The sequence below is a fragment of the Bacillus rossius genome, chromosome 5, assembly GCF_032445375.1.
Source record: "Bacillus rossius redtenbacheri isolate Brsri chromosome 5, Brsri_v3, whole genome shotgun sequence".
Taxonomy (NCBI): domain Eukaryota; kingdom Metazoa; phylum Arthropoda; class Insecta; order Phasmatodea; family Bacillidae; genus Bacillus; species Bacillus rossius.
Genome location: NC_086333.1, coordinates 13,649,047 through 13,675,455, shown reverse-complemented (window position 1 = coordinate 13,675,455; position 26,409 = coordinate 13,649,047). Strand labels below are relative to the sequence as shown.

The window sequence follows — 26,409 nt, the reverse complement described above, 5'->3', positions numbered from 1 at the left end:
CTGTTGCCTGGCCTGTTCCCTCCCTTCCTCGATCTCCGGAAGGATTAGAGTGTCCGTGATGCCGCCGCCACCCATCACTCCCCTGGTAGGGTGAGGTTCTGTCCATACAGCAGCTCGGCCGGGCTGTGGCCTGTGACTGCATTTGTACGGCGCCTAAGACAATACAGTAACTTGGGTGTATGTACATCCCACTTAGAAAGGTCGTCCTCCAGGCGCAATCATAACTGTGCTTTTACTTCTTAGTTCCGATGTTCGGTCAGATTGGCCTGGGGGTGTTAGACGGGAGTGGTGTGGGGGTCTAGGCCCCACCAACGACAGTCAGCTCGCCAGCGCTTCCCACTGAATTGGCATCCATTGTCTGTCAGTAGTACCCTCGCGAAGCCATAGTGCAGGAAAATTTCCCCGTCCAGTAGAGACGCTATGGTCCCAGCTCGCACATTGGATACTGGGAAGGCTTCAACCCACCTTGTGAAGATGTCCATGATGATCGCTAAAAATCTTTTGCCCCGAGTGGTCCGGGGATATGGCCCCATGATGTCGAGTGCCAGCGTGTAGAATGGGTCACAGGGTCGACGGGGGCACTGTTGCTCCACTCCGTCTGTCCGCCGCACCTTCCGCTGTTGGCAGTGCTGACACTGTCGCACATAACCCCTAACATCGTCGGTAATGCCTGGCCGATGAAATGTTTTGCGGATGTCCGTCTGCGTCTGGTCTGCCCCGAGGTGGCCAGCCAAGTCATGGTCGCGGTAAAAATGTAGCACGCCAGCTTGTGCGCCTCTGGGTACGTAGATATGCCATGCCTCCATGTCGCCCGGCACCCGTGTCTGTAGCATTCCGTCTACTACCCAGTGGTAGGGGTGTACTGTTTCCTCACCTGCCTGCACTTCGGTCTGAGTAGCCTCGTCCGCCTGCTGGGCGTGCTGCACGGCCGCCACTAGGGCGGTGAGGGTCTCGAACATCTGGATTGGGGCAATGTCCGGGGGCGTGGTCACGGCACACAACACCGCTGGTGCCTCCTCCCCGGCGGCGACAGGTAGGGTACCTGGTGGGGGTAGCAGCCCCTCCCAGCTGTGGTCGTCCTGGAAAGTGGACCTAGGGTCGGGGTAATGTGACAGCTCATCAGCGAGCTGGTTGTCCTGCCCCTTCACATGCACGACCGCGAAGTCGAAGCTCTGGAGCATGAGTGCCCACCGCGTGAACTTCGACTTGCGGCCTTGGGCGGAATCCAGACAGCTTAGACACTGACTGTCCGTCCTCAACGTGAAACGCCGGTCCTCCAGGTGGTGTCGGTACCGCTGTATCGCCCAAACGACGGCCATGCACTCCTGTTCGTTCACATGGTACCGCCGCTCGGGCTGGCCGAACTTGGCGCTCGCGTACTCCACTACCCGGCGTTCCTTGTTTTCCCTTACCTGGTATAGGACGGCCCCCATTCCCTCTTGGCTTGCATCTGTCTGCAAGTACAGCGGGGAGTCGGGCCGGAAGTGGGCGAGTCGGTGGCACTCCCGGAACTTCTGCTTGATGGTGGCCAGTGCATGATCTGCTTCCTCTGTCCACCGAAACCGGGTCTTCAGTGACAACATATCTGTAATACGGGCAACTATGCTGGCAAAGTGGGGTACAAAGGATCTTAGCCAGTTCAAGAGGCCCAAGAGTTTTTGTAGCTGCTTATGGGTGCTGGGTGCAGGTTTGGATTCAATGAGGTTCAGGTGTTTGGGCAGCGGTCGACAGCCTTCAGCATCCACGAGGTGCCCCAGGTACTCAATACCTCGCGCACCCACATGGCATTTGTGTGGGGCGCACGTGAGTATGTGTCTGGCCAGCTGCTCAAGGACCAGGCCTAGGTAGCATGCGTGGTCCTCACACGACCGCGACCAGTTTATCACATCGTCTAGGTACGCTGCAGCAAACTCGCCGGCGTAGCCATCCAAGACGCAGACCATCATGGCCTGAAAGGCCGCAGGGGCATCCATCAGCCCGAATGGCATGGCGCAGAACTGGAAATGCCTCGCATCAGGCGCGGTGAAAGCTGTTTTGTGCCGGTCCTCCGGGCGTACCGGCACCTGCCAATATCCTGACTTAAGGTCGAGCAAGGTAAAGATGCATGCGTCGCCCAGCCCCGCCAAGGTGTCCGTGATGTTGATGAGGGGAGGAGGTGCAGGTATGGTGACTGTGTTAATTGACTTGAAGTTAACACAAAAGCGCATTGAACCGTCCTTCTTACTGGCCATCACAATCAAACAATTGTAATGGGACTCGCTTGGTTCAATGACACCATCGCACAACATCTCAGCGATCTGCATCTGGATGACCTCGTTCTCCTTCAGCCCAAACCCGAACCGTTTGACGAACCTGGGCTCATGTGGCCTGGTTGGAATGGCATGCTCAGTGACCGTGGTGCATTGTAGCATATCAGTAGCGGCAAACACTTGCGGCTGTTGGGCCAATACCTGGCTAATTAGGTCTATCTGCTCGAGTGGGACTCCATTTTGCAATTCATCTAGGGTGATGGGGTTCTCTCGCCGAGGTGGTAGCCACCGACCCAAGCCGTACACGGTACGTCTCTCCTGCTTTGCGATTTGCACCCTCCCCGCCCGCACTTCTACTGTAGAATCCTCCTGGGCTAACCATGGCAACCCTAAAATCAACTGGTCCCTAAGCCCATCCATCGCGAGGGTGGATGTTTGACTGGTGGGATCTCTAATGGCAATGGTGATTTGGGTGCAGCCGACTGTAAGTGCCTTCGCCCCCTCAGTGGCTAATTGTACGTTCTCACACTCTGGGATCAGGTCCCCCTCGGGTATGAGTTGAGCTAACATCTAGGAATGACTGGCAGCCGTGTCCACTAATGCATGCACAGGTTGCCCATTCATGGCCACCGGTATCCTTAGTAGGTACCCAGCATCAGGTCCCAACTGTCCCAGGTGGGGCGACTGTCCCGACTGCTCCAGGGGTGCTGCAGGCATCGTCACGGGCACCTGGTGGCTGGTGTAGCTCGCCGGCGACCTGGTGCAGGCCACTGACGGGTGGCGCTGGTCACCCCTGTCCGTCCTGATGGGGTACGCCGGTGCATCAGGAGACACCGCAGGTGCTGACGGGGTCGCCGGGGCCACTCAGTGACTGTTGCAGCTCGCCGGCGACATGGTGCGAGCCGCTGACGGGTGGCGCTGGTCACCCCCGTCCATCCTGACGGGGTATGCCGGTGCATCAAGAGGCACCACAGGTGCTGCCGCGGTCGCGGGGGCACCTGGCGGAAGGTGTAGCTCGCTGGCGACCTGGTGCGGGTTGCTGACGGATGTCGCTGTTCGCCCCATTCTGTCCTGACGGGGCGCTTCTGTACCTCAGTTGGGGCTGGACACGGGTTCCAAGGTTGGCAGCCAGCCGGTGCATCACCCCCTAGTTGGTGTTTCCCGCCATCGATTCTTCTTTCCTGCGAGTCTGCCATAATGCAGCCCTGGTAGGACAGACATCATGCCAGTGGTACTCTTCCGTCCGGCAGTACTTGCAGCGCGGTGCCCTGTCTTGTTGGCCTTCCGATCTCGCACTTCTGCGCTCGTCACGCTGGGTCCGTTGGTTGTCCTGGTTCTGACTGCTTGGTGATGGGTTGCCGCGCTCCTGCGCTCCTTCTGTTTGCCTGAGTGGGCCCTGTGACTGTGCCGGCGCTACATAGGAGACTACTGCAAGCGCGTCCTCAGGTGTCGTCAGTTCCGCGGTGTACATCCCTCGTCGCTGCGCCAGGGAGTTCCTTAGTCGCCGCAGGCTGCGCAGGTCATGATCCACCTCTTTTGCCAGATGTACGAAGTTCTCTAACCCCATCCAGTGGCGCTTTGCAGGAACAGCTGTAGCTCGGGGACCATTAACTCGACGACTACACCCAAAGCTGTGCCGATGTGGCCCCCTGGGACCAGATGCCTGTGCAACCGGACTTTGCTGCGTATAAATGTCTCCACGTCCTCATCGATGGCCTGGGGATGGCAGAATAGTGTGCACTTGCACTGTGCGCATGCACGTGCGCCGTCGAAGAGCCCTTCAAATCGGACCACGAAGTCATCCCACTCCATCTCAAATTCACCAATCATTCCCCACCAGTCGAGTGCGCTCCCCCACAACCGCTCGCTGACTCGTTCAGTCCACTCGTTGAGCGGCACTGCGAACCGGGTCAGACGATCGCGGAAAATCTGCGTGAACTTGCCGGGATCTTTGTGCGCTTTTCCTGCGAACTCCGGCAGTGTCATGGTTCCGGTATTACTTGTGATGCTCACCGCCTGTACCTGCGAGGGTCTCATTGCTATGTTCTCGCATGCAGAACACATGAACAGACCCTCTCTGAAGTTAAGAAATTCCCACGCTTCTGTACATCTGCAGGGTTTCATTGCGTCGCAATGGTGACAATATGCGACTTCGTCCGGTTGCCGGTGGCATCTTTTCGCGCTGCATTTATGTGCTCCCGTTGTACCCCTCCTTTCGCCTGGTTCAGTCTTTATACCCGTGCCACACGTGTACATCGCGCACGCGCCCGCATTGTTGACCTGTGTACGTGGTCGGAAGGACTTGTCGCACAGATCTCCCATGTCAATGGATACGTCCGTGATGGCTTGCATCGCGATCGCGGGTCGCTGCTGTCCGGCCCGTGTGCTGGGTTGAAGCAGTGATACGATCCGGTGGCCCCGTGCACGTGTTCCCTGGCATTCACGTGGCCGCTCCGTGTGCCTGACTAATTTGCTTAGGCTAATGTCGGCTCGGCTCATGCGGTGATGCTCGGCCGAAGCTGCTATTGGTCGCTCTTGTGCAGAAAGAGGGGGGGGGGGGGGTTCGGTGCACGCTTGGCTGCTCAGAGTGCGTTGCTGGAGGGGTGGGGTTGGCTTGACCTGGTTTAGCTGGCGGGTCCCATCACCCCGCGCTAGCCCGTCCAGTGACGCGCGCCCGAAGTCCTTGTTTCTTTACGAGTTATGCTGTTCTCGCTCGCGTTTTCCCACCAGTTTGTGTTGTGCGTCTCCCGCAGCTGAATTTTTGCTAGATTTTTCCCATTTATGATGTTAATTTTGGAAAATTACTCCGATCTTTGGTCGCCACACTTGTTGGGCGCAATTTTGACACCGGTCCGGCTGCCTGCCCGTCAAAGCTATCAAGTTTTTTAAGGAATGGGTCTCGGGGTTTGGGTTCGACCAAGTGGCGGGAGGCCTGAACGTGTCCATAGAGGTGATCCTTGGGCTGTTTAGGCCACCCAAGATTCCTTACACTACAAATGATATACTCTGCTACGTGAAGTTTGCTTTTTATTACTTATCAAACTTAACATGGTGTTATCCATCCCCTGGCCACAACTGTTCGGGGTTAGTGAGCTCTGCGCATGTACGGCTGTTCGGTGATGACCCCGCTTATAATGGTGAGAGGGGGAATTTAAAGAGAACAGTACGTGGCGGACGTTGCTGCTGTGATGGTGCTAGGCTCGCGACGGATGTCAAGACCTGCGCGGTGACGCACGGCCAGTGGGGTTGTAACTCACGCTCTAGATGATGTTGCATAATTGGCGTGAAGGTGGCCACTTAACATTGCGCGAAGACGACCAGCCTCTCCGAGCTCCCAGTGGATACTGACTCGCTCGTGTAGCACGGCACTACAGCAGGCCTGCTAATTGCGCGCCAAAAGCGCAGCACACGGGGAACAGACGTGGCCAAGTTTAGGACATATTCGCACGTTGAACAATTGCAATAATAAGTAAAAACATTTCATGAATTATACATTACATAGTTTATGTCTGTGAGGGAAAACATGTGCCCGTGAATGCTATAGTCCGGCGGAAGCACATTGTCATACCCGGCGGAGTGCTTCCGCCGAGGTGGCCGGAAGTGGTGATAGCTGAGGGGCAATACAAGTAAACGGCCGAGAGGCGTCCGCCACGTCTCCACATATTCTACGGAGATGGGTACGCGACATTTGGCACCAGTACGTGTGGCGAACTTCAAGTCCACAAGAGAGTGCGTGCAGTGCGGGAAAAGAGTGTACAGTGAGTGATCAGACAGCGTGAAAATCCACTTGGGACAATGGATGGATTCACTTATCCACCTAGACAGTACTTTTGATTTCATCAACGCGAGGATACAACCATTCCTTTCCCACGTTTCCAACACATATCAGTTTCACAGTTCAGCTGATAACGCATCGCCATCTCCTGTCCTGCAACTGGATTATATTTCCCGTCGATTCACCCCCCTCCCCCTTCACCGTGATAACGCTCCATGGCACCCCCTCCTTTTCCTCCCGTTCGCCGTTCTGCCATCAGTGATCTTCGTGGCGTGCCGGCGGTGTTCGGGCCGGCGCGGTGATAGCCTGCGAGGGGAAGGCTGCGCAGACGGAGCGGCCACATAGCCCCGTGTTTGTAAAAAATGCTGCCGCGCAGTGACAGTTACGTGCGCGACGTGTCATCTACCGAAAGGCATGGACCTTGTGACAGGAGTGTGGCAGTGTGGGAACACGTGCGAAAAGCTGAAAATAGAAAGTTATCAATAAGAATTTTTTTCAAATAAATTAAAACCATATCATGAAGTCTTCAACTACCCTCGCATCATCCTAACCCTGCTAACCTCCACCAAGCAGCGCTGAAGCCACGGGACCTTGACATTTCAAATACAAATGTGCTCGCTGTGTCCTTGCTTTCATAGATAGTATAGAGTATAAGCCTCGCTGAATTATTTAAAGGATTAAAATCAGAAAATATAGGTTTGGCTGTTAGGGTGATTTAATGTCTAGCCTGATACCTATGCTACTTCAAGGGGGCTCCTAGCAAAAAAAATTTCTGTTTTTCTTTATGACATTTATTTATCCCACTCAGAGCTTCTCATGTACCAAGTTTGAGATTATTTATGTATATAATTTTTAGATAAATGGCTATCAAAGATTGATTTTTTTCAAACTTGGAGCCTACAAAACATGAAAACGTGACAAGATATGTCAATAAAATTTGGTATAACTGAAGTATGTTTAGTAATCTATTGGAGGTGTAGTGTAGCGAGTAAAGGTTGGCGACAGTTAAAAGATGAACATAGCGGACTGGGATGCCGATGTGAGTCAGCAACAGTAATGTGAATGTTTATGATATTAGTAGTGATGTATTTAGTAGTAATACAGTGAAGAAATAAATAAACGTTACATGGCGCAGTCGGTAAAATGTGAATTGGTAACTGCAACATGACTGTGGATCACTAGTTGACAATCTCAGCGCGGCGTGTCACAGTGTAAAGATGGCGAGTTCGTTTAACGTACCAGCAAAATTGAATTTAGAAGGGAACATCAGTGAAAACTGGAAGAAATTTAGACAGGCCTTCGAAATATATTTGGAAGCCTCCGATTTGAAGACGAAAAGCGAACAGAGGAAGATAGCAATTTTTCTAAATATAGTTGGTGACGATGCACTAGACATGTACAATACTTTCACCTTCACCGATGAAGAAAAAGAAAGAACCTTGGAAATAGTGCTGGCGAGGTTTCAAACGTACTGCAACCCAAAAAAAAACTTACTCCACGCACGTTTTTTATTCTACTCACGGACACAGAAAGACGGGGAGAGATTTGATAACTTCCTCACGGACCTCAAGATGCTATCACGGGACTGCGAGTTCAAACATCCCGATGAGCTACTGAGAGACAGAATTGTTTTCGGAACAAATGATAAAATTACTCAAGAAAAAAATCATAAAATCTGGAAGTGTTGAATTGGAGGAAACAATACAACAGTTCCGAACAGCTGAAATAACCTCTACTCAGGCGAAGGAAGTGATGCAACCAACGCGGGACTCGACTTATGCAAGTGTGGATGAAACGAAGTTTCACAAAACTGTGGCCCCACCTTTCTCAAAACAGCCTAGTAGGCCCACACAAAGTACACCTGGTGAGGTACTGTGTAAGTGGTGTGGCTACCATCATATTAAAGATCCAGTGAACTGTCCGGCGAGAGGAAAAACATGCTTTTTATGCGGCCGCAGGAATCATTTTGCTAAGGTGTGTAAGTCACGTGGAGAACTCCACATAGGAAAATCTCAGAACTCAAAATTAAATGAGGTTAAAGAAGTGTAGGTACACTGGTAGGCATAACAACATAAAAGCTAATCAACAATGGGAGGATTATTACTGTAGCTTGGTTTTTGCACTCAAAGAAACCGACCATATTGCAACAATTTGCTGGAAAGAAACAGGATATTTGGAAAATGTAATTGATGTAACTTTCAAGCTGGACTCTGGTGCGTGTGTGAACATACTGCCTCTGGAAACATTTTCTCTTTTAAAACAACGTGCCCCTAAAACTGTGATACTTAAGAAAGAAACTAGATCATTGGCTGCATATAATAACTCAGAAATCAAGGTAGTGGGATGCACTGATATCAACTTGACTATAAATGGGGTTTGCTTGCGAGAAACATTCATAGTAGTTGATGAAAAATCTGTACCTACACTAGGTCTTCAAACATGTGAGAAGATGGGACTGCTACATCGAAATGTAATCAGTGAAGTTGGAGACCAGTCAAAGGACAACATAGTCACCCAGTATGCAGACGTCTTCTCAGGTATTGGTAAATTTAAAAATGACTATTCACTTAAGTTGAAAGACAGCTGTGTTCCCTCATCCAGTCCACCAACAAGGGTACCTTTGGTAATAAAAGACAGACTTAAAACAGAACTAGATAGGCTGTGTGAACTAGACATCATAGGAAAATGTACATCACCTACAGAATGGGTCAACAGACTAGTGGTCGTAGAAAAACCAAATGGCACCCTTATACTTTGTCTCGATCCACAAGACTTGAATGATGCCCTGATTAAAGAGTATTTTGAAATACCTAGAGTTAGAGATGTGACAGCCGAATTAAAGGATGCTAGGTATTTTAGTGTTCTTGACCTCAAAGATTCCTTTTGGCATATACAGTTGGACCAGCAAAGCTCAACATATTGTGCATTTTCAACCCCATTTGGTTGTTATTTTTTCAAGAGATTGCCATTCGGCATAAATATCTCGGCAGAAGTGTTTCAAAAATATAACACACAAACTTTTGGAGACATTGACGGTGTAATAATATATGTGGATGACCTACTTATCTATGCCCCAGATGAACAAACACATGACAGAATACTGACACAGGTATTAGACAGGGCACGAAAATGTAATGTCAAGTTTAATGTACAGAAATTTCAGCACAAGGTACAAACTGTCAAATATGTAGGTCATACATTTAGTGGTGGCTGTGTTAGTCCTGACAAAGATAAGGTTAAAGCACTAGTAAACTATGATATTCCAAAAAATAGGCAAGATCTTCAACGTTTTCTTGGTCTAGTCAATTACCTGAGAGATTTCATCCCAAACCTTACAGAAATCACGTCTCCATTGCGAAGTCTGCTTAGAAAAGACATTGAGTTTGAGTGGAACAAACTTGTTCATGGTAAAAGTATTGAGACATTAAAAACTGTTCTTGCATCAGAACCTGTATTACAAACTTTCGATAAGAGCAAACCCATAGTAATTCAAACAGACAGTAGTAAAGTGGGCATCGGGTGTGTTTTGTTGCAGGAACACAAGCCGGTATGTTATGCATCGAAGACACTCTCCCAGACAGAAGTTAACTATGCACAGATTAACAAAGAGTTTCTAGCAATCCTCTTTGCATGTCGACACATTCACCAGTACATCTATGGTCATGATATAACCATCCAAACAGATCACCAACCATTGATCTCCCTAATGAAGAAAGAAATTTGCCAGATTCCATCAAAGCACCTTCAAAGTATTAAACTTAAACTTAGCATATACAGGATCAATCTTGTGTATGTACCAGGATCAAAAATGCTCATAGCAGATGCCCTAAGTAGAGCATGTTCAAAAGCTCCAGAGCGTGATGTAGATGTCTCTCTGAATGAAGTTGTACACTCCATCAATATGTCAGATGAAAAGAAACTTTTGTTCCAACAACACAGTAAAAATGATGTTTTACTCACACAGTTAAGTACCTTGTTCCAGGAGGGCTGGCCGACGTCGAAAACAAAAGTTCCTGACATTGCAAAATTTTACTTCAAGTTCCGACACGACATCGTTGTTGAAGATGGTTTAGTGTTCCTAGGTGAGCGCATCATAGTTCCCACTGCACTGCAACAAACAGTGCTTAGGGATCTCCACCAATCTCATTTTGGCATGTCCAAGACTAAAGCTAGGGCAAAGACTTTATTTTACTGGGCAAGAATGGACACAGACATTGAGGAGTTTGTAGCAAGGTGTAGGCTATGTGAGAAATACAGCGCAAAAAATACTGACGAGCCAATGATCACACAACACCCTCAAAAGTATCCATTCCTGAAGGTGGCATGTGACATTCTTGAATTTAAAACACATTCATACCTTGTGCTCTGCGACTACTACTCAAAATGGATAGAACTGGTTCCCCTAACATCCAAAGATTCACCTACTATAGTACAAACTCTGAAAGTCATTTTCTCAACACATGGAATACCTAATACCTTGATTGCTGACAACATGCCATTCAGCTCTCGACATATGAGCCAGTTCAGCTCTGACTACGGCTTCAAAATCCAAACATCAAGTCCATACTACCCTCGGAGCAATGGCCTAGCTGAACGAGCAGTAGGAATTTGTAAACAAATGCTAAAAAAAAGTACAGAAGAAAACCAGGACATATACATGATGCTCCTAGAATATCGCAATACACCAGTGTTGGGTTCACAGTTCAGCCCCGCACAACTTCTGTACAGTAGGCGAACAAGAACAACACTACCGATCCATAACAACTTGTTAAAACCTCATATTGTAACAAACTTCCACAACACACAGTTAAAGTATGACTACAGAAATAAGAAACATTATGACAAAAACACCAAGTCCAGATATCTTGAGTTCAAAAAAGGGGAGCACATAGTATACCATGACCAGGGTACTTGGAAACCAGCCACAGTGATACAGGTGTGTGAAGCTCCAAGGTCTATCCTCATTGAAGATGAATTTGGGAGAGTCAAAAGAAGAAACACATTTCACCTCAGAAAATCCAAAGTCCAACAGGAACGCTCAAAATCACACACACCATGTACAACCTTACTGGACGGGAGAAAGAGTAACAGTGGAACACGCAACTTCTGGGGGAACAGAAAGAAAGGATCAGGAAGGGGGTTTTAGAGGTTTTGCACCTGATGAAGTTATCCCAGTTGAAAGACAAAGAGAAGAACCAGTGTACTCACGACCACATCGAACTGTCAGAACCCCCAATTACCATAGTAGTTACGTGTTAAAGTAAAGTTAACATAATAAATGAAACAGTACTGAAATTATAAAGAATAGGAAGATGTAGTGTAACGAGTAAAGGTTGGCGACAGTGAAAATATGAACATGGCGGACTGGGATGCCGATGTGGGTCAGCAACAGTAATGTGAATGTTTATGATATTAGTAGTGATGTATTTAGTAGTAATACAGTGAAGAAATAAATAAACGTTACAGGAGGAATTAGTTGAAATTGCTCATAAATTGATACGAAAAAAAGTGTGCAGGCATGTAATTTCATCATTTTTCATTAGACTGTAAAAACTCCATGGTAAATCAGTATCAAAATGTGAATATGCATGAAGTGCATTTGGATTTCATTTTATTATTTGTGTTTCAAAATGTTGGACTGTAATAAAATTGCAGCAGATTTGTAGTATCCAAGCAGTGCATTCTGAGAATACATGTACTGAACACAGCCTGCAGTGTCTGGTGTTATCACGTCTGCAGCCAGCGCGGCTCGATACGGCCCGGTCTCCTGGGGCGCGCTGTTGCCTTGCTGCCGGCCAGCTGTACCAACCCAGGGTAGTTTCGCTGACCCACGTATTCCTCGCGGTTTACAGGTTCTTGAACCACTGTACATAATCGAAGTACAAATGTGACAGCGTGAAAATAAAGACAATTCAAAATAAGGAAATGGTACGATACCTAACAAAGTTATGTATTTTCTATCAAATATAAGTAATTAAGAGGGTGCATCCCATTTCAAGTCATAATTTGAAAGTAATGTTAACAAAGCTTTTAAACGTGTAGATTTTTAATGGCTTAACTTTCACAAACTGAAAAGTAAATATATTGCATAATGTTTGCATAGTTAACTACCAAAGTAACATGGTTTACGATTTCAAGTAGTACAAATAAGAAGAATGAAACGTATTACAGAACTGAAACTTTTTATGCATAAAGGCAATGCTACTGGTTACTTCTTTTGGCTGTATGTTTTTAATTTATTTCATAACAAGATAATTTATTTCATTTAGTTGTCAAAATCCTCAAAAATAAAAGAATTTTGAAAAGCTGAAAATAGTAAGTTATCAATAAGAAATTTTTTCAAATAAATTAAAACCATATCATGAAGTAGCCAGTATCATTGCATTTAAACTTTAAAAGTTTAAGTTCAGTAATAAATTTAAAGTTTACTCAATTTTACAGATCAAAATCATTAAAAATGTACTTTTGGGAGCTAATTATGCAAAAAATTACTTAATACAGTTATTTTTCACTTTGTGAATACAAACACACTAAAAATTCTGAAGTTTGAAAAATTTAAACGTAATTCTATAATTATGACATGAAAAGTGACTCATCCAATTAACAGTGCTTCACTGTAGTTCAAATGCTTGCCTTCGCATGTAAAAAATATTCCTGATCTGCTATGATTTATATATTTAGGCCAAACAAATGAAATTTTATTCATTATGTGAACAGTGTAGCAAAATGTTTTATATGCATCTGCCAAGTCATTTTATATGTTAATATGTTTTTGCAATAACAAGTTTATTGGTAGCCAATACAAAATATGTTTATCATAGAAAATTATTTTCAAGCTCCAAATAATCACTAATCATGAGTAAATGCCAAATAACAAAATTATATTTATAAGTATTTTACTATTTTTACTATTGGCATTAGATTTGTGTACAGGTATTGAATTTTAACTATTTAGGCATCTGCCATTTTGTTGTTTTTTTGTTGTTATTAGTTTCCTTGGTAGCTAATACAAAATATTAACGTTACCAGGGTTAATTCTGATACTTCGAATAGTCACTTCTTTAAAAACATTTTTTCCTTCTAATTATTTGAGTTGAAATTCGGGTGGTTTTGTGTACATTATATGGAATTTTAACTTCTTAGCAATCAACAATTCGTTCTGTGGGTTATTGCTTTTTTTAATTATTTAGTTGTTTTTTTGTAGGCAATAAATAATGTCCAAATTTGAATTCAGGAACCTTTTATTTTTCAATACTTATTTGTGATGTAAATATGTTTTGCCTTAATTTTATTTTGTTTTGAAATAGATCTATAAAATATAAATTGATTAATACTATGTTTTAAGTAAGATTTAAGATGTTAAATGTAACAATTCAAACTATGCACTATGCGTGGCCTAACGAACTCCTTTGTCGAGGGATTTCCTGCTGGCCTGCGCTCGGTGACTACGACTAACGGTCAGAAGGGTTGACTGACCGTCTGTTTCTTTGGTTCTGGCCAATATGGAAACAGTATTCAAGGCCAAAGGAATATTAATTTTAAAACTATATCTGAATAATTGACAAATTTTTAATTGAATCAGATAAATTATGTTACAGCACACCAATGTAAATTATACAAAAATTCAAACATATTGCAATAGAACTCTGACCACAAATACGTAATTTGGCTGCAGGCGCGGGGCCTAGGATAGTCGAGGAGCGCTGATTGTTGGACCGTGAGAGCTCCGGGGGCACCGAACAGGCCTCCTTGAGGGACAATGTGCGAAGAGAGAAAAATGGTAGTCTTGACCTAGTCTCGATGGCAGATTAACGTGTCCGACCTTTGAAAGGTCCTGGCACAGTTTTATATTTAAGAATTCTGGGGCCTGAAGCGTAAACGTCAGTCCCAGGAAATTATATCTGCTAAGGACACTGCATAGTCGATGATTAAAATATAAGCAAGCCAGATATTGAGATAGAACAACAAACATATGTAAAACTGAGCCATAGCAGCCAAGATACATGAGAGACCATTTAAAACACAATTTTTTTTTGTATCCGATCTTGCAACCAGTCTCGTGTTTACCCAGTACTAGCCGGAGCAAAGGACAGGCGTAGTTTGTCGTAGGGCGGGTTACAGTTTAGAGTGGTACAAGAAAAATTACAGTTAAAGTATTCTGATAGTATATGTCTAAATAGTTCTTTAAAATGATATATTATACTGTGTGTTTTCTTTTGTACATAAAATTTTATAAAAAATTAATTTAACAGTTGACCAGATTTGGTAATTTACATTGTGCACGTAAGTAAAGTGGCTGTTTAAAATGTATACCTAAATCCAAATAAATATCTCCCACTGCTTTATGTGCAGCAGTGGACAAACAGTTTTACAAATTCCTTGTTACATTAATATTTAATTGAGGAAGAGCCTTGCTGTTGGTGATCGCCAATTGTAATAAATTTTCCATTGAGATAATGTCAGTGATTTCTGAACAAAAGCATCTGGCTAAATACAGTCAAACCTCTATCTATCATTTTTCAGGGGACCAACAAAAAAATTCAGTAAATGCGGACATTCAATAGATGTGGACTTCACTCTTAGATTTTGAAATAATATTTCAACCTCAAAATTAGTGTCAGAAATATATCACACCTTCTTGTAAGTTAAGCTGTGACGCTCTTTGAATCTTGCTGCCCAACCATTTGATGCAGAGAAATTTTCAATGCCCAACCTCAGGGCAATCTGCTTTCCTTTCTCTTTTAATATTGTACCATCAACAGGAATACCATTAGTTCTGGCCTGCTGATACCATGAGAATAACACATCTTCAACTTCTTTGAAAGTCAACTCTCTACCATTTTTTTGTTTTTTGCTTGCCCCTACTAGCTTGCTTGTAAACGAATGTCCTTTTTTTTTTTTTTGCAAAAATCGAACATAAAGTGGAGACTGGTAGGCCCAGGCGCTTAGCTGCATCCACACGTTTTTCACTAGCGTTATTTTCAATTTCTTCAATAATTCTAATTTGTTCATCAAGTGTTCTCACCTGTTTACTATGCATAGACATTTTAATCGTTCTAAAACTTACTCACTTTTGCACTTTTCATTAAGTCAACATTCACGCACATGTAAAGGAAACACCGATCAGAATCAGGAAGTAACATGTGCCATAGATTAGGTTAGCATGCCCGAACAATGAAATAGTGGCCTACAGAAATGTGTTCACGATGCTGCATGGAATCAATAAATTTTCAACACCACAGCGGACGCCATATTGGTTTCTTTGTACCTTATAAACGAGACGTCTCAATGCTCAGTCATCATAAGGGACATATTTATTCTTGAAGTTATTTTATATACATACGGTATAAAATGTTTTGTTTTTTGCGTTACCATTTTAGCCGACATGAAAAAGTTTCGTACATAAATACAAGTCGATAGTGTGGCAACTTTTCGTGACGAGTCAATTTCACGGACATATGGCACCAATGTTAGCCATCTACTGTTTGTTGACTGTTCACTCGTGGCTATTATAAAATGGCTGCAGATTTAAGGTGATTTTTACTACTTCTGTATACTATCGTTACTGTTTTTATGACGGTTTCTTTCTAATAAATGGTTATTTCTGCAAAATCTTTATGGTAAAACGATCATCTATTATAATTTATAGTGACGGGACCACATATTTTGTATGATCAATGCGGACAAAACGATAATTCGATCATCGGTACAAGCGGACTTTTTTAACCTTAGTTGTATGGCAATTTTGCTGGGACCGTAGAAAGTATACGATAAACACGGACAATCGATACACGTGAGTTCGATAGATAGAGGTTTGATGTATACAGTATACAAAAATTAAAATGCTGTTTGAAGACTTCCATAGACTGTATTCTCAATATTAGGGATTCAATACCAAAATGCCAGTTGACATATGTACATTATGAGAATGTATAAAGGCCTAATTTAAATAACTTAGATTTGCATTTAGATATGTTTGGCTATTTCCAAAAAAAAAAAAAAAAAAAAAAAGTAATATAACTACAAAACTTTGTAGCAATAGGCAAGGTAATAAGTCACTAAAAACATCTGTATTAAAAAATATACAAATGTTTGGAAATTCCACAGCAAAACTGGGATTCCAAAACAAGTTGTTGATCAACAGCATATTTCCCTATAAGTTTTTTTATTCGAAGATATACTTATTTTTTAGATCAGTTTTGAACACCATATATGATAATTAATAGGGCTGGGCCGATGCCGATTCTTAAGTATCGGCCGATATTCAGAGTATCAGTATCGGCAGCATCTGTAAAATATTTGCCGATACTTCGCGCTGATACCTCAGTCCAAGTTCTTAAACTGGGTTATATTGTTTTTGTTTGAAAAAAATCACTAAGGAATAGTATTTTACGCAACTGGTTTGTTTGAAAGTCAAAACTAATTTTTAAAATAATTGCCTAATTTTGTAATTTATGAACTATTCTATTACCCTAAGTTTCCTTCCCACAGCGCTACTGTTTTAAAGAAAACCGGTCGTGTTGATTGTTTTAAAAATACAATGGAGCCCGAGAACCATAGAGACATGCATACTATAAATGTATAAATGTTATAAACATGAGTTTATACCAGTTCTTATGTACCAATGTTTAATAATTGTACTTATGCAGTATGTATATATGTATTTATCTGTATAAAATTGACTTGACTTGCTCTATATCCCGGAGCCCTGAACTCCATATGGAATCCGCTGAACAAAAACTGAATAAATAAATAAACATTCATTGCCAACTGTGGAGCAAAGACAGCCTCACGTTACGTTTACCAGTGCTCGTGATACAGTAAATTGCACTCGCAATCACGTTTACAGCACTCGCGATCATAGAAACAGTTGCTGAAGAACGTCTGAGTAGCTTGCCCCATCTCCATGTTATTTATAAATCTATGACTTTGCTGATGTTATGTTGTGTTGTTTGATACAATTTGGTATTTATGTTAGCTTGAATTGTTAAAATCTAAACCTAAAGTGATATTTTAAAGATTTTTCTGAGTGTGATGATATGACTGGGAAGAGAAGTGAAGTTTGGAAATACTTCACTCTTCAATCAAATGAAGATACCACGGCTACGTGCACTTTCGGCCATGTAAAAGTATAACGAGGTGGGGCAATGCTTAAACATGTGGGCTGTGTGTGTTATTATTATTGTAAGATGCATGTTAGTAAGTGTTTTGACCGTTTAATGGTACTCTGTCATTATAATATGAAATTTAAAAAAATACTTTATTATTAAAATATCCTATTATAACACAAACATTTCTTTGGTTAGTATCGGCATCGAGTATCGGCAGTATCGGCCCATAAGAATCGCTATCGGTGGAATCTGTCAAAAGTGGTATCGGCCCAGCCCTAATAATTAACTGTGTGTTCCCTTCCACAGAGTATTTTAATGTTAAAGATACTTTACCATAAAAATTAGTACGCATTTCGTACTAAATGTGACAAGATAGAGCCATGCACTATTTCTTATGTAGTAAGTAAACTGTTACAAACGCAATTTTAGACCACGTACAATCTCAAAGAGAACAGTTTGCGATATCACTTGAAAATCACATGTTTGATTTGATTTTACATAACAGTGTTATGGTAACAACTCAGTGCTCATAAATTGAGTCAAAAAGAGGTTTGGGATAGAATACACGACCCATGTCGCATTAGAGTGACATCTAAGGGACATAGTTTATTTAGAATATAATTTTGAGTGAACACCATGTTTGAATAAGTGTTTATTTTAAAAATCCACTACCTGAATCGTTGTTTTCTATATAGTAGTTTTTAGATTTCCAATTTCATTTATACTAACTGCATACAAAACAACAGAACACAAAATACATTATCAGTTATATGTACATATATATGTTTAGGAATATACGTGAGAAAATAAAATTACCATACAAATTTGTCGATTTTAACTGTTAGGCCATAGGCTAAGATACAGTCACTACAATCGCTGCAGGAAGCCGGGTATTCATTCTTGGCAAGGGACGTGAGTTTCTTCAAGGTCAGAGTTCGCTGACGTCACCTCTCGGCAGTGACACGTCACCCGAGGCTAGCCCGTGGAGTTGACAACACTGGCTCGGTACGGCCCGGGTGCAACAGAGGGCAACTACAGATTGTAACTGCGATAAGACATTCTTCCAGCCACCAGCGCCTGTAGAGCAGCCTCCACTACCTAGCGGAATTCTGGCGACTGCATTAGCCTTCCAGCGCCCTTAAATATTGTATTACATTACATCATCATCTTCAAGTAAAAAATTTAAACTCTTAAAGCTATAGCACAAGTAAGCTCTTAAAAATCTACAAGATGATTTTTGTTTGAAAGTGCTATCACAAAAATTGTGGAGATTCCCTGAATATTTATTTTGCATATGAATACCTATCCCAAGACTGGACTGGACTTGGATGAAGCTCGGCTTGCCTTATCTTTTAGGAAGTATAAATTACGTACAAAGTATGGCTGTGAACACTTCATTATTTGCTGTAGCCAGTACATGACTTGATACAAGTTGAAAACAGAACATGCAACACAGCAAAAGTGTTTGAAGAACTATAATGTGATACAATTGGTCACCTGAACATTCAACAGGTGGCGTGCATATTACAGCCAAGACTCCATTACTGTGACCTAGACTACTTCCAGGGGGCACTGCTGTAAAAAGTTGTGCCAAGTATACTTACACTTTGTTAATACTAAAAGCTTCTGGGAGTGAGAAGACTGCACTCTTACATTAGGAAATTGTAAGCAGATAACACCATCAGTCATTTACTTGTCTTGGTGTCTTAATACTGTCATGATATTACACAGGAGTGACACAGATACAAAATAACACATGCTGGTTGTGGCATTTCATTATACTTGTCCACAATTTTATTCATAATTGAAACAATAATTGGAAGTTAAGAAATAAGCAAATGTTAGTCACTCCAAAAAAAATTTCATTTGTTGTAGAATACATTTTCCCCAAAAATAAGTAGTTCTGTGAGTTTTGCATGTTGCAACACTTTCAGCCATGTGTAAACTCTATCTTTTCTCTATACACTTACTGAAATGATACTGTACTTTTCCAAGCAAACTGCTATGATTCCCAGAGTTGAACACCTCTGGCCTAACCCTAACACTGCCCAAATAATGCCAGCTTGCTGAGAGAAGGCTTCGGTGCGGGGTGAGGGGGAGGGAGTGCAGGGAGCAGACCGTGCCACGCCACGTCCCGGCATAACACTGCACAAGTGTTCCACTTCCCACTATTATAGACAACAAGCAGGTATATCACTGGTGAGGTGGTGGGAACAAGCACTGACACTTCAGCCAACAGAGTCCGGCTACATTTGCCTCATTCCAGCAACAAGGATGTATGTACAAATTATAACAATGATACAATGTATAAACAATTACAAACAACTTCACATCTACAGACGAATGAAGCTAGGCTCGTGACATACAGCCGGCAATGAATGGAGCAAGTAGTTAGAGCATATAAAATATAACAATAACATAATATCTTCCACTGAGCAGACATGCAGACAATCATTCAGTCTTTAGAGATGCTGAGGCCATCAGCCAGCTAGTTCCCCACGCAGCTCTGCCAGGCCAGGCCGCCACAGAACATCGAGATGACAAAGTAGATTATCACCTGCAACCAGAACAAACAACACTGCTCAATCAAAAAACAGTAACATTGCTGCTACGGGAACAAACAACATGGTAAATGGAGCTGCAGAAATACATCCTTTCAGTCAAATGTTCTATAATGTATAGTTAGAATATAATTAAAATAAAAGTACTAAGCATAAAATTCTAATTTTGTGTATATTTTTCAACATTTCTGTTTGAATGAGTGACACTATATATTTCTCCTAACCAGGTTACCAAATGCTGTATTAAAATATAAATGTAAACATTATGGAATACAGATACAAACCTACGAATCACACAATTCACAAAACCCAGCACTTGGGTATATATCCTGTCAGTGTGGAGAACTTTGCTGAGTGGTTAAAAATGTATCCCTTCCACTTTTAATGTTTGCTCATGGTACTTATTCTTTCTCATTGAAAATGCCACTTATAATAACTGCAGTCTTTCAAATTGAAAGTGAAATTATGGGGTGAAACAACGTTGCTAGTATTTTTTATGTACATCATCCACACCCAATACCATTTTACTAGCTCCAAGTCAAACTTAGTCCTATTACACCATTTAGTGGTCACATTTCAAATTGAAAAATAAAAACACACAGTGTAACTCTTGAATGTATTTACGCTGAGGTGGAGCTAGTGCTGCAGTGGCAAGACACTAGACTTGCATTCCACAAGGTACAGCTTCAGCTACCCCGATTCAGTGTCTATGTTTTACTATGATCACTCCAGACAACGCTAGGATTGTTCCTCTCTGCGGGCAGAGGCGTGCAATGTTATTTCACATCTAACATTACCAATGAAAAGTAAAGAAAAAAAACATAATATCCATGTTTCTTACCTTCCTCTTTAGTAAAGAAAGCTATGTATATTTATTTCTAAAACGAGACCTACCCCATTTTCACCTACATAAGAGATGGGAGGAATTTCAGTTTTAGTATGTTTATTATTCATTCTTGGAACTCATTTCATCTCCTTAGAGGTGGATGCTCTGAAAGTGGTAAAAAGGAGGAAGTAGTTTGTATATATATATTTGTTATAAATACCCAATATCTTACCTTCTGCTTGATTAGCTATAGAGATACGATTTCTTATTATATAACAAAACTTATCCCCAAATCACCCGAAAAATGGAAAATACATACAATATAAAATTTATTCATGTATGCTCAGTTTCTTATGTTCCTCTTTAGTAGATTTCGTGATATCTATTTTCCTTTTTAAAACCAAAACTAATCAATTTTCACCCCCTTACGAGTGGAATTTTGCAAATATACGGAATGTCCCCTTCCTTTTGGTCAAACTGAAAGAGTCAAAAGTGCAGTTCAAAAGCATTGTAAAACTTTTTTTAGAAACATCCTTCATTCAGGAGATTTGACATTTTGTATCTTTACAATTTTTCACTACATTACCATATAAAAATTCAATAGTTTCAGATATACTTAAACTAAAATTAATTAATTACACCATTTGAACAAGTATTAGATTTCCTGTCAATCTTGTTTTAAAACTTCAGTCATTAAAAACATTAGCAAACATCAATTCAAACCTTTAAAAAAATTCAAAAATGGAAATTGTGAAAACCTCTTTTTAGGCTACATTTATTGGATTAAAAAAACTAAAACTTGTTAAGTTTCACAAAAACTTATTCATCAAATGACCTTTAAATTTACAGATTCAGATGTAAAAATAATGCTGTAGCTGGTGTTAGAAAATGAGGATTAAAAGTTAGAAAATGTAGTTCAAAGTGAAATATTTTAGGGAGGTAAGAGAATAAGAAAGAACTGGTTAGTTAAATAAACAAGGATTTATTTTTCATTACAGAAACCAAACTGGCTAATTAGAAAGCTTCAAATTAATAAATAAAACAGTTCTTCTTGATTTCTTGAAGTCAACACATTTTCCAGGGGAAGGAGGGGTGGGGGGGACTTTAAATAGTAACTTTACTGTTTTTAGAGGAATCACTATCATGGTCGGCTAAGACGATGACGGTTCCTTGCATATACAGAAGAACACTTACAAATTATCTAGTCGACTGTTACAGGTAGTTGGGTGTTAAGTTCTGTTAATGATTATTAAATTATCAACAACTGTTAATGGTTGAATTTACATAAAGAGTTTAAATTGAAATTTGAAATTTATTCTTCTCCTGAAAAAAAAATTGGTTGTCTGTAAAGTCGGTTTACGGACGATAGTTTAACGTGACAACGTCATAACAAAACATTGATGAAATGATTGATCCAGAAGAAAAGGAAATATCATATTCGGCCTGAGACTGAGCCGTAATAGGTTTTTGCATCCAAACCATTTAGGCGTTAAAAATATTATATTCTTTGAGGAAGAATTTTTTTTTAATTTTTCTATCTTTTGCATGATAAAATCTACCTCTGCATACTTTTATGAATAAAATTGAATCATTTTTATTGAATTATCACTATTTTGTATGGATACAAAGGAGTGAAATGAAATGTGCAATTTAATTAATAAATTTACTTTTATTTGCATTCATTAATTCAAATATATTTATTACTTTTGAAATGTTGCGTGCGCCGTATTTATTTTTACAATAAAAAAAAATTCGCAGCTGCCAGGTTTCGAACCGACAACCTTTAGTTAAAGAGTTAGGTACGCTAACCACATGCCCACGAGGCCATACTAAGGAAATGCAGTTTCAAATGTTATATATATATATTTATAAAAACTTTGTTCACAGTAGGGGTATAATATTAACATGATTTTATAACAAATACGCATCCCAAATACACCAAACTTATTTATAATGTGTTACAATATTTTTTAAAACATTGTGCAAAAGATCCCGGGTGTAATTTGAATTATTATGTGTAACTGTAAAACACCATTGTTGGTTCAAAACGTATTTGAATTTTCAACATTACTTTTAAATAACAGTACCGATTGTGCTGAAAATCGGTGGACGATCGTTAAATTACATAATATTAATAATTCAAACGACGAAAATATGATTGAAAAATCAAATCAATGGTTTTTCCAATCGAGTGGAAGAGAGATGCCACGCATGCGTACAATGAGCATGAAGAGAAATGCCACGCATGTGTACAATGAGCAAACAGAACACATCCGTAGTGGGACATCCGTAGTGGGACACTTTTTCGTGCGTGCAGCCGGCGTTCATCGATTTATTAGACGTTGTCACGTCAAAAAAAAAATGTCTGTCATATGATTCATCCAAAAGAAAACATTCACTTTTGCTTATCGCTACTTACAGTCCTGTGCCTTAACGAAAGAATGTCCTTAGCGACTCCCGTGGGAGATTTCCCCATCATAACAATACATATAGAAAATGCCAGAATGTCTTGGCAGCTGAAAAAAAATATCCAGAAACTCTTCGCCGTCTTGTCACGCACCTGTCTCTTGTCCTTCCTTTTGACAAAAACAATGCACAGTGTTCTAGAATCATAATTATAGCTCCCAAATAAACCTACACGTAAAATGCAGACATAAAAACACTATTGGAAAAAAAAAAATGCTGAAAAATGAATTTACACAAATACCAAACTAGCACACAATGTTAAAAACTAAACATTTTGTTAAATGGTGTTATTGATTAAAATAAATATCAAAATAACTAACAAGAATATTAATATAAATAACATACCAATACAAAGCTAGGTTGCCATAACCTTGAACCATAAAATCAGCTGATATACTGCATGATTAGACAATAAACATTACTCTCAAAATATAATGGGAAAAAAATTGGAAAAGGCAGTGGTTTGCAATGCCACAACACTTGAGCCATTCCTATCATCTCAAAATTTTAATGCAATTATTTTTTTAGGTGATATATTGAGGTAAAATATTACGATGAACCATTTTATTACTTAATAAGAACCTTCAGCTTTGGTTTTTTTTTAATAAAAAGTGCTTGTTTTATTTCTTTATTTTTATGTAATTTCTTTGTTGGTTTCTTTTGGAAGATATATTAGTTAAATAAAAATCAAAAAGAACCAATATATTTCTCAATGAAAACCTTTCCCATTTGTTTTTTTGTGAAATAAAAGAAGGACTTGTTTATTTTACTAACCAGTTGTTATTACATTACCTTCCCTCTCAAAATTTATTTCAATTCAATGGAACTTATCAAAGATAAACGTATGTCACGTGACATTGGCGCAGAACTTTGGTGACGTCACAACCAACCTTCAAGAGCATACCAGTTCTGAAAGGTTTGGGGAGGTTTAAGGAGGGCAGTTGGAGTCTCGTCCCCACACGGACATGACGACCCTGTCAGGAGTCTCCGCTGGGTCCGTGAGTCCAACAGTCACACCGTGGTGCCCAGGAACACACTAATGATGTGTACGTGCAGGACAACATCAACTATCAAGCATTCCCTTCTCCAAAACAATGGGTTCAGCCAATATCACCCAAATTAAAACAGCAGTAAAATACGTACTTAAATGAATATGACACAATATGAGATTGTTCAGTACTATAGACATCCACACCACAGACATACAGAAAAGCATAATCAGACTGACTAACCTAAGTCTTTCTATAGTAAAAAAAAATATATTTTAAATACTATTTCCACACTTTTCTGCAGTCAAGTATTTTTTTTTAAGTTGGTGTATGTACTGTACATACACTAATTATAATTAGAATTACATAGTACAACACATAACAAGCCCTTAAATTCAGTTTTACTCACCAACACAACTACAGCAATGACAATGTACAGCTTCACATTTTTCCAAAACATGATTCTTTGCAGATTGCGGCTTGTCTTACGAAATGTAACAGACTGAAAAAAAAAATACATATATACATATGTACTTATATAGGTATAGCAGGACATTAAAAAACTCTGCAGTATTACGAACCATTACAAAACTATGGTCACACAATATTTTAAGAAATGGACAAGCACTAAACCTTTAAAGTTCTTGGCTTCTGGTTTGAGGTATACATAACTCACAATTATCAGTGTTTATTTTTGAATAATATAATGAAGGCTGAAACCCTATATGGTTAAGAGTTTCATAAATTTAAACACATTTGAATGCATGTTGAGAAGATAAATGATTTATCAAAAGTACAGTGAAACCCTACTGTGCGGATGATTACTGGAAAAATAATTTTGTCTGAGTCAATGAAATTTTTATAATTACTTCGTATAAAATAATGAAATTTTATTCCTGCACTTAAGAATTCAAAATATTGCTTTAAAAACATGAAATCTTTTACACTGTTGTAAATATTTAAGGCGATTGGTGCATGGAAAATATTACGACAAAACTAATTTAACTGTACATATTTATTTTTGATGCTTCTTTTTAAGACATAATATACCTAGGATATGTTTAATAAACTTTTTTTTACTGAGTTATGTCATTTTAAATGCATTTATTTTTATTCCAAGCCAGAATTATTTAGAAAACACATAATTATGTTAAACTTAAGTATAGTTCAAGAAACGAGTGTACGAATAGGTTTCTGCACCTATAAAAGTAAGAAAAAAAATTTTCATCGTCAAAATTACAGTTTAATATTGACAATTTCCATTGATCACTACTGGACTACTTCAGGAGCAATTTAAAGAATAACTTTAAATGAAAATGAAAACATAATTGGCAGAACACTATTGAGTTATGTATATATTTTCATATCCTTTTGTTTTTGATACGATCCGACTCAAAACACGCCCTCTGGAGTGACAGTTCTAGTGCTGCGTATAAAACTCTCGCCGCCGGGAAGAATGTCCCCGCGACGTGGCGCTGAGGGCGGCGCTTGTCGGAACCAGGTAGTCCGGCGGAGCTCGGGCCGGCGGGCCGCAGCCTGCGGGTGGGGAGGGGGAAGAATGGGGTGTAGAGGGATGACGAGAGAGGAGGCTCTGTCAAGGTCGTGCTCATGGAGCTAATATACAGTAATACATCTGGAGAGGACAAGGGAAGGCCAGCAGAGGATGCGAGGTGAAGCCGGGTATCGGCTTTTGTTCCCTGCTTCCTACGCTGGAAGAAAACGAAAAAGAACCAAAATTGCCTCGCGCGGCCGAAAAATCCTCCAAACTAAACTCGCAACAGCTCCGAAACTATCAAAACAATCAAACTGAAAATTTTACTGGAGTATCTGTAAACATTTTTCCCTACATCGCTTTAATATTTTTTTCGAAACATGAATGCTTTCATTTTTAAAAATTAAATACATATTTACTGCCAAAAAATTTTGTGAATACGCAGAGTAAATTACAACATCGAGGAAAAATTTTTGTTTGCAATTATAAGTGGGGGGACACCAGCGTATGAAATAAGGAAGAAGCCTCAAATTTTATTTATATACCCCTTTTGACGCATTCAACCCCATACTTTTATTTTTACAGAGAGTTGAAGTGGGAATAATGTTTCAGTGGGTAACACTACCGACATATGTCTTCGGAACGCACTTCTTTATGTTATTATACGTCTCAAAATTTATAATTTCATACACAACGTTTATAAAAACGAATTCTTACTTACCTCATTTAATCTATTACAAACCTCTTGTAATATACGTGTATTAGTAGAAGAACCAACGTAACATGCAAACCTTAGGTAAACACTGGTAGAGAATTGTTTGGAATAACTGTAATGCTATGCATATACTGACAATGTAAGAAACTTTCAATTTTATTAATTGTTTGCATAAGAATTAATAATTTTAAAAAAAATCATTGAATAGGCCTTTATAGACTGAAA

The 26,409-nt window shown here is 40.6% G+C and overlaps 1 protein-coding gene across 1 annotated transcript in view; it reads right to left on the bottom strand.

Annotated features, from left to right (window-relative positions):
- Positions 1–17,774: 17,774 nt before the first annotated feature.
- The window catches only part of LOC134531600 (vesicle-associated membrane protein 7), an 85,123-nt gene continuing 76,488 nt past the window's right edge, over positions 17,775–26,409 (bottom strand). Inside the window, exons 5-6 of the mRNA XM_063367332.1 lie at positions 24,387–24,479; positions 17,775–19,692 (exon numbers count right to left, since the gene is read on the bottom strand). Of these exons, the coding sequence (XP_063223402.1) occupies positions 19,624–19,692; positions 24,387–24,479 (162 nt within the window). The 3' untranslated portion in view covers positions 17,775–19,623. The remainder of the gene's footprint in view (positions 19,693–24,386; positions 24,480–26,409) is intronic.